Raw genomic sequence first — 9,043 nt, 5'->3', positions numbered from 1 at the left:
GAACTCCTGAGCTCAAACAATCCGCCCGTCTCGGCCTCCCAGAGAGCTAGGATTACAGGCGTGAGCCACCGCGCTCAGCCTCTTTTTTTAATTAATTGATTTGGTTATGTTAATTGACAAGTAAAAATTGTCTCTGTTTATGTATATGTAAATATGTATGCATAGTGATCGTTCACTCAAGGTAATTCATATATGCATCACCTCACGTACTTTTCATTTATTTGTGTGAGAGCACTTAGAATCTGCGCTCCCAGCAATATTTAAGTATCCAATACATTGTTATTAACTGTAGTCACCACGTTGTACAAGAGATCCCTTGAACTTATTCCTCCTAACTTATCTAACCAAAACTTTGTCCCCAACATCTCTCCAGCTCCCCCTCCCCTCCTCCTCCACCAGCCCCTGGTGAGCACCATTCTGTCTCTGCTTCTAAGGGTTCAACTTTTTTCGATTCCACATATGAGCGAGATCGTGTGGTATTTGTCTTTCTGTGCCTGGCTTAGTTCACCCAGCATAATGTTCTCCAAGTTCGTCTCTGTTGTCACAAATGACAGGATTTCCCTACTTTTTTAGGCCGAATAGTATTTCATTGTGTATATATACCACATTTTCATAAATTATCAGTCTCATTTAGTATTTCACTTGTATGGGGTACATTTTCTGATTTCCTCAAAAATGTTCTTTCCTAACCAATATATTTGTTTGGCATTTATTTTCTTGTTTATGCAGGGGAAAATGTTAGTTAGGCCAGAAGAGTATATGTTACTATTTAGATATATAATATGTGTAAATTAATTCCTAGGTTCTTCCTACTAGTAAAAGCAGCCAAATGATCACCTTTACCTTTGTTAATGGAGGCGTGGCCACCATGCGGACCAGCGGGACAGAGCCCAAGATCAAATACTATGCAGAGCTGTGTGCCCCTCCTGGAAAGAGGTATGATGTGGATGGCAGCTGGTGGGATTTTTATTCCTCAAACTTCTAACTGGTTATTCACATGCTAAGTAAAATGTCTCCTCTTTCCACTATGTAGTTTAGTTAGAAACACTGTTTCAGAACCTGCAGCAATATTGTGACATTAACAGCTGCTATAGGGCTGGGCGCGGTGGCTCACGCCTGTAATCCTAGCTCTCTGGGAGGCCGAGGCGGGCGGATTGTTTGAGCTCAGGAGTTCGAGACCAGCCTGAGCAAGAGCGAGACCCCGTCTCTACCAAAAATAGAAAGAAATTAATTGGACAGTTAAAAATACATAGAAAAAATTAGCCGGGCATGGTGGCGCGTGCCTGTAGTCCCAGCTACTCGGGAGGCTGAGGCAGGAGGATCGCTTGAGCCCAGGAGTTTGAGGTTGCTGTGAGCTGGGCAGACGCCACGGCACTCTAGCCCGGGCAACACAGTGAGACTCTGTTTCAAAAAAAAAAAAACAGCTGCTATAAGCCTCCAAGGATGAGAGTGCTTACTTCTTCCTTAATTACTTCTGTCCTAACTTTCTTTGTATGGGAAAATTTCATCCCTAATTTCAGTAATAGTAATAGAACTTCCTTTTTCTAAGTACTTTTCGTTGGAGGCTAGCATCAGTGAGTTTTTCTCTTTTTCTCGAACTGCAGTCTTTCCATGTGACTGATAAAGTAAATTAAAATCCATTCCATATACGTTCAGCAAATATCTTTGAGCACCCCTTGTATATAGGCTTGTTCGAGGGCACAGGGAGAGTAAGGAACCTCATCATGAAGAAAACTGGTATTAATAGCCTCGGGGTCGTGTTTCTGTGACCTTGGTGAAGAGTCTGAGTTGGTCGCCGTCCAAAAACCTTACCATTTTGAGCTTTCACACGCGCAGTGCATGTACATAGCACGTGTGAGTGTGATACTGCACGCTCATCCGGCCCCATCTAATGCTCAGTTAACCTGTACTTCCCTGTTCAGAATACAGTTGTAAATCAGGAAAAAAATTTTTTAAAGATGAATTAAGGCAGCGTTGTCCAAGAGAAATAAAATGCAAGCCACAGATGCAATTTTAGATTTTCTACTTGTCACATTTTTAAGAGTGAAAAGAAACAGGTGAAATTAATTTCAATAATATATTTTATTTAACCAAGTTTATCTAAAATATTATCATTACAACATGTAATCCATGTCAAAAATTATTAGTGAGATGTTTTACATTCTTTTTTTCCACAGAAGAAAAGACTTCTAAGTCCCCAAAATCCGTTCAGTATTTTACACTTACAGCATATCTCAATTTGAATGCTAAACTTTTATTAGAAATACTTGATCTGTATTTAGATTTCAGAAAATTTTGAGTAGAAAAAATAAGTTTTGATACCCAAGTTGTTGCAAACATACTTAAGTTTTCCAATAACTGAATCAAGTGTCCGTTTTTAAATTTTAATTAACTGAAGTTGAAAAAATTAAAAATTCAGTATCTGGGTGGCACTAGCCAGCACATTTCAAGTGTCCAGTAGACATGTGGCTAATCATTGCTGTAGCAGACAGCACATGCTCATAGAAAAGTTTTTCCAGGGCGGGCACAGTGGCCCATGCCCATAATCCCAGGACTTTCCATGGCAAGGTGGGAAAATCTCTTGAGCCCAGGAGTTTGAGACCAGCCTGGGCAATATAGCAAAACCCTGTCTCTACAAAAAAATAATTTAAAAAATTAGCTGGGCATGGTGGCCACCTGTAGACCCAGCTACTTGGAAGGCTGAGGTGGGAGGATTACCTGAGTCCAGGAATTGGAGGTTGCAGTGAGCTATGATCACACCACTGCACTCCAGCCTGGGCGACAGAGTGAGACCCCATCTCTAAAAAAATTCTTTTCTAAATGAAAAAAAGAAAAGTTTTTCCAGACTTGTGAATCAAATTTGCAATGTGTGGGAATAAAAGCAGAGGAATTGCCAGATTAGTAGCAGATTAAATGCAGCAAATGAAGGGAATGGGGAAAGAATTGTTACAGTTAGACTTTCCTCAGGAAGGAGAAGTGACTGCTGATAGCAAAGAAGGAAATGCTAAAGCAAAACAAATCTATATCGCATGTACATAGCACTTAGAAAGGTCACCACTCCGGGAGTTTATCATAAGGGAAATAGCGTTCCACACCCAAATGTGCCCTGAATCTTTTCTTCTGAATGATAGCTCCAGTCTAATAGTCAAAGTCATGATTGTGGCTCTCAAACATCAAGATGTTCAATAAAAATATATTTAAGAAGTCATGGGACTATGTAATATATTAAATATTTTGCTATGGATTCCCATTCAAAACCTTTTTGTGGGCTGGGTGTGGTGGCTCACGCCTGTAATCCTAGCACTCTGGGAGGCCGAGGCTGTGGATCGCTCAAGGTCAGGAGTTCGAGACCAGCCTGAGCAAGAGCGAGATCCCGTCTCTACTGAAATTAGAAAGAAATTAATCAGACAACTAAAAATATATAGAAAAAATTAGCTGGGCATGGTGGTTGTGTGCCTGTAGTCCCAGCTGTCTGGGAGGCTGAGGCAGAAGGATTGCTTGACGCCAGGAGTTTGAGGTTGCTGTGAGCTAGGCTGACGCCATGGCACTCTAGCCCAGGCAACAGAGTGAGACGCTGTCTCAAAAAAAAAAAAAAAAAACCAAAACCTTTTTGTGCTTACGGGGCAAAAAAACTCAGCTACTAAGTAAACATGTAAAACAGCTCGTTTTCTAAGAATCCAGAATTTTATTGGAATACTATGCAAGTATCATATTTCTATGTGCATTAAATAATATGGTATTTGCTACTATATTGAATATGGTTTTCCACAGACATTTCTTTGTAATTCTCATTTTCACTTAATTTCTCATGAGAAATTAAGTGAGAATTTCTCATTCTCACTTTCACATATTTCTGTTTCATTTTTTTAAAAACAAATGCATGTTAGTCCAACTTAAGGATCTATTTTATCTGTATCTTTGTCCTTTCCTTTTTATTATCCTGTGAAAATATATCAAACATTTCAGAAAATTTTCCTTTATAATAATAACACTATTTAATATTTAAGGCTCTACGGTATTTAAATTTTTCACTTGGCTCATTAAGGGTACTTAAATTCAAATATTATTTTATAAATTGCTGAAAAAACTTTGAAACATTGTGTTTTTATTATATTCGTTGAAATGCTGTTCCCATTCATGATTGCAGATGGGGTGTCAGGCACTGTGTTGGTTGATAGGTGTGCCGTCCGGCTTCTCAAGCCAGGCACCAGCGTACCTGACATAAAGTAGCAATAAAGTCATAACTGAGACTTCCTTCTTTTCTAATGAGGTTAAATATTCTTAATATATATTATATTATGGATTTCATTTATTCATAGAATTCCATGGCCTACTAATCATTTAAAATGGAAAATCCTTTTCAAGTATAAGTGTTGCTTTTTTTTTTTAAATGTCTTTTGTCTTTTTTTTTTTTTATTTCAAAGTATTACGGGGTACAGATGTTTTTGGTTACATGGATCACTTTGGTAATGCTTGAGTCAGGGTTAAAAGGGTGCCTGCCACCCAGAGAGTGTTCACTGTACCTGTTAGGTAGGTTTTCGTGCATCCCCTCTTCCCCCTCGCCCCTGCTTGATTTCCATTGTGATTTACTTCCCTCTGTACACATGTGTGCTCATCAGTTAGTTCCAATTTAATAATGAGTATACATGGTGTTTGTTTTTCCATTCTTTAGATACTTCACTTAGGTTAATAGTCTCTGGTTCCATCCAAATTGTTTTAGAAGTCATTAAGTCATCCTTATTCATAGCTGAGTAGAACTCCATGGTATACATATACCGTATTTTGTTAATCCACTCATGTATTGATGGGCATGTGGGTTGTTTCCACATCTTTGCAATTGTGAATTGTGCTGCTATAAACATTCGAGTACAGATGTCTTTTTGATAAAATGACTTCTTTTCTTTTGGGTAGATACCCAGTAGTGTGGGATTGCTGGATCAAATGGTAGGTCAACTTTTAGTTCTTTGAGGAATTTCCATACTGTTTTCCATAGAGATTTTACTAATTTGCAGTCTCCCAATATACTAGTATACAAGTGTTGCTTTTAAAAAAATATTTTTGTTGGAAGAGAGATATCTTTAGTTTTGTCCAGTTTTTTAGGCTAGGCGCAGTGACTGACACCTGTAATTCTAGCACTCTGGGAGGCCGAGGTGGGAGGATCGCTTGAGGCCAGGAGTTTGAAACCAGCCTGAGCAAGAGTGAGATCCCATCTCTGCCTAAAAGAAAAAAATCAGCTGGGTATTTTGGGACACACCTGTAATCCCGGCTGCTCAGGGGGGTGCTGAGGCAGGAGGATCGCTCAAGCCCAGGAGTTGGAAGTTTCAGTGAGCTAGGCTGACACCACGGCACTCTACCCAGGGCGACAGAGTGAGACTCTGTCTCAACAACAACAACAAACAAACAAACAAAAAAACCAAGAAAACTATCCAGTTTTTTATTTTGAAAAATTTCAGGCCTACAGAAATGTTGAAATAATAATGCAGTGAATATCCCACACCCTTCACTTAGACCAGGGGTTAGCAAACTTTTTCTGTAAAGAGCCAACGGTAAGTATCTTAGGGTTTGCAGACCAGATGGTCTCTGTCGCCACCACTCAGCTCTGCTGTTGTAGTAAGAAAGCAGCCAGATACAGGAAGTATGGGCATGGCTGTGTTCCAAGAAAACTTTGTTTACATGTGCCATAGTTTGTTGACCCAGACTCAGAAATGGCTAAGATTTTGTGATATTTGCTCTCTCTCTCACCATATATATTATGTGTGAGTTTTTTTCCTGAACAATTTGAAAGACCTCATGATACTTCACTCCTAACATTTCAATATTCATCTCCTACAAACAAAGACACTCTTTTAATATCTTAATGCTATTGGATAATTGTATCAGGTGGGGTTCCAACAGACCAACAGAACCAATGGGATGTATTTATTAAGAGATGTATTGTGAGAAATTGGCCTGCACAATTGATTGTAGGGACTGGCTCAGCAAATCTAAATTCCACAGGGCAGCTGTCCAGGAATTCCAGGCAGCCTGGAATTCTCAGGTGTGGGTTGGGATGTAGTCTACAGGTGGAATTCTTCAGGAAAACCTCAGTTCTGCCCCTAATGCCTGTCAGCTAGAATCCAGCCCGTCCAGATTGTCTAGAATAATCTCCTTCCCTTAAAGTCAACTGATTATAGACATTAACAGCATCTGCAAAATACCTTTACACTAACATCAAAATTAGTGTTTGACTAATTGGGGACTATAGCCTAGCCAAATTGCCACATAGATTCGAACTTGCCCCAAAGTCCCCAAAATAGCTTTTTCTCCCAATCCATAATCAAATCGAGAACACTGCATTGCATTTAGCTTTTATTTAGCTTAAGTGATTTTTCATGATGGTTTAGAGAAAAATAAGTGCCTTATTATATGTGATACTTTGCTATTCGTTTCTATAAAGAGATCTACCTGGATTTAGACTTTTCAGAAACAGAGATTCCTAACCCTAGTTTAAATTGTCATAGGCTGTGTCTTGTGTTTTAAAATGTTATGAAATATTCTCAAACTTTAAGAAATGAAACAGTTATCAATTAGGATGCAGACTAGTAAGACAAAATTTTGGTTTTAGGCCTCTTATACTTTCCTGGATTAAACTTAAGCCCATTATCCAAAGTGAGACACCACAAGAGCGGAAGAATGGGCTCCACTTGTACTCGCCATCAAATTGGTACTAACTGATCAACACTAGGGTGATCACATGGCAGAAATACTCTCCAGGGATTAGGGGGATGGGGGGTACACCTGCAACTAAAGGACATGGGGAGCACTGTAGGGGGGAAGGGCATGCCTTTAACCTGTACTTGGGTGAGGCAAAGACATAAAGTGTAACCATAATGTTTGTACCCTCACAATACCCTGAAATAAAAAAAAAAAAAAATTTGTTTTTAGGTATTATCATACCCTTAAATCTTATACAGTAGTACTGATTTGTTTTTTTACACATAAGAAATGTAGTATCAGAAACATATCAATATATAAATGAATCATAGTATACATACATGTCATGATAAAAACCAAATTTGAAAAATAAGTAAATTCACTGAATTTTAGTTTTAAGTATATATTTTTAAAAAATAATTATTAGCTTACATGCCTTCCTGAGAGCTGTTGTTTTCTTCAGAGCGTGTTTATGGAAAAGGAAAAAAAGACTGGTGTAATTCATATATATTTATGAAGCATAATTATTTTATATGTTGCCAATAGGGATGGAAATAGTTATATTGACAGCTATATTTATTGAGGTCTTTGGGCCAGGTTCTGTGCTAATTGCTTTCTATGATTTATCTCAATCTGTACATCATCTCTCTTGAGATGGTAAAGTCTTTATCCCAATTTTACAAATGAGGAATCTGGGCCCTAGAGAGGCTAATCCGTTTGCCTAAGGGCACACAGCTAGTAAGTAGTAGAACCAGAATTCATGTCTGGAATAAAATGGATTGTTTAGTTGTACTGTTTAGCTATAACAATGTAAAAATGATCTTAACTAATTATAGGAATTGCCACTTCCATTAAAATAAACTTTGCATATATTAAAGATAGTAGAGTATGAAGTGATGGAAAGTATGAAGGATTTAGTTTTTTAAATTCAGCTTTTCAGTGTTGAGTAATTATAGTAACTCACACTAGGCTACATAAGCTGCTGGATGCCTCTTTAACTGGGAGTCAGTTTTATACATTATTCACCTTCCAGTTACTCGTGTTTACATATAAATGAGTGTTTCCCACATCCTTGAAAACTTGATTTTCTTAGAGGGATCTATCTCCCTAGATTCTTTTATGTACTTTAGTTGTGACTCTTGTTCTGGAAATAGTTTCATAATGATAAAACTTAAGGGGGTGGGAGGAGATTTGATTTCCTGTGTTTGACCCTCCAGACCCGCCTGGAAACTCCCCATGTCTGGCCATCCTAGGCAGGCCTTACAGACAGGGCTGCAGTTTAGCCGCCAGTAGTTTGAGGACAGACAGCATCAGGAGCATCCATACTCTAGGGCAGCGGTCCCCAACCTTTTTGGCACCAGGGACCGTTTTCATGGAAGATGGTTTTTCCACCGACTGGGGGGTGGGGAGGGTGGTTTGAGGATGATTCAAGTGTATTCCTTTATTGTGCACTTTATTTCTGTTATTATTACATTGTAATATATAACAAAATAATTATACAACTCACCATAGGTTGGGCACCCCTGTTCTAGGAGACCGAAGACTTAACACAAATATCATTTGTAAAAGTTTAGCAGGATTTAATGGCAACTGAGGTTAGGAAAGTTTTCTCTGCACTATCAGGTACAAAATTTGCAGATCTTTTAGAGATGCTAGGCCAAAAATTATGTTTCATAAAAATTGTCATGAGAAGAGTAAGGGATAATTTTGTTTATAGTTGAGAACTTGGGAAAAAACCTTTGGGGAAAATAATGCATATTGTCTCAAGAGGGATTTTGTCTAAGTCAACAGATGTGTTCCCAAGCATAAGTCACTGGAGTTCTGTTTTTTATGATTTAGTCCTCCCCTTAAGGTTAAATTTCAGTGTCACTCGTTCAACGGGGGGATCATTTAAAATGTGCTTTGGAATAATCTCTTAATCTGGATTTTTTCTCCCCATTTTCCAGTGATCCTGAGCAGCTGAAGAAGGAACTGAATGAACTAGTCAATGCTATCGAAGTACATTTTTTCCAGCCACAGAAGTATAATCTGCAGCCAAAAGCCGAGTGAAATATTCCAGCCTTGGGCATAGTCACAGTAACCAACAGTTAAGCTGAGTGTGATTTGTGAAGCACTATTTTTGTGGGCCATATGATTCAAATTATCACTCTCAATATTTATAGTTTTAAGAAAAGTCTGCGTTCCTCATTGTTTCGTGTTTGAACTTTAAGGTGAATGAAGAAAAGTTGGCCAAACCTAACAAACCAACATTCCTACTAAAAAGTTGAGCCTGAGCATTATCTGAATTTTTAAAAATGAAAATTTTTAAAATTATTGAGTGCAGTTCTTTATATATTCTGATTATTAATTT

The 9,043-nt window shown here is 38.3% G+C and overlaps 1 protein-coding gene across 1 annotated transcript in view; it reads left to right on the top strand.

The window, feature by feature from the left end:
• The window catches only part of PGM2 (phosphoglucomutase 2), a 32,848-nt gene extending 23,940 nt beyond the window's left edge, over window positions 1-8,908 (top strand). Inside the window, exons 13-14 of the mRNA XM_012644508.1 lie at window positions 803-936; window positions 8,640-8,908. Coding sequence (XP_012499962.1) covers window positions 803-936; window positions 8,640-8,742 — 237 coding nt within the window. The 3' untranslated portion in view covers window positions 8,743-8,908. The remainder of the gene's footprint in view (window positions 1-802; window positions 937-8,639) is intronic.
• The last annotated feature ends 135 nt before the right edge of the window (window positions 8,909-9,043 follow it).

This window comes from Propithecus coquereli, unplaced genomic scaffold (assembly GCF_000956105.1).
Source record: "Propithecus coquereli isolate 6110/MARCELLA unplaced genomic scaffold, Pcoq_1.0 Scaffold213, whole genome shotgun sequence".
NCBI classification, from domain to species: Eukaryota; Metazoa; Chordata; class Mammalia; order Primates; family Indriidae; genus Propithecus; species Propithecus coquereli.
This window is presented reverse-complemented; position numbering and strand designations above follow the sequence as displayed.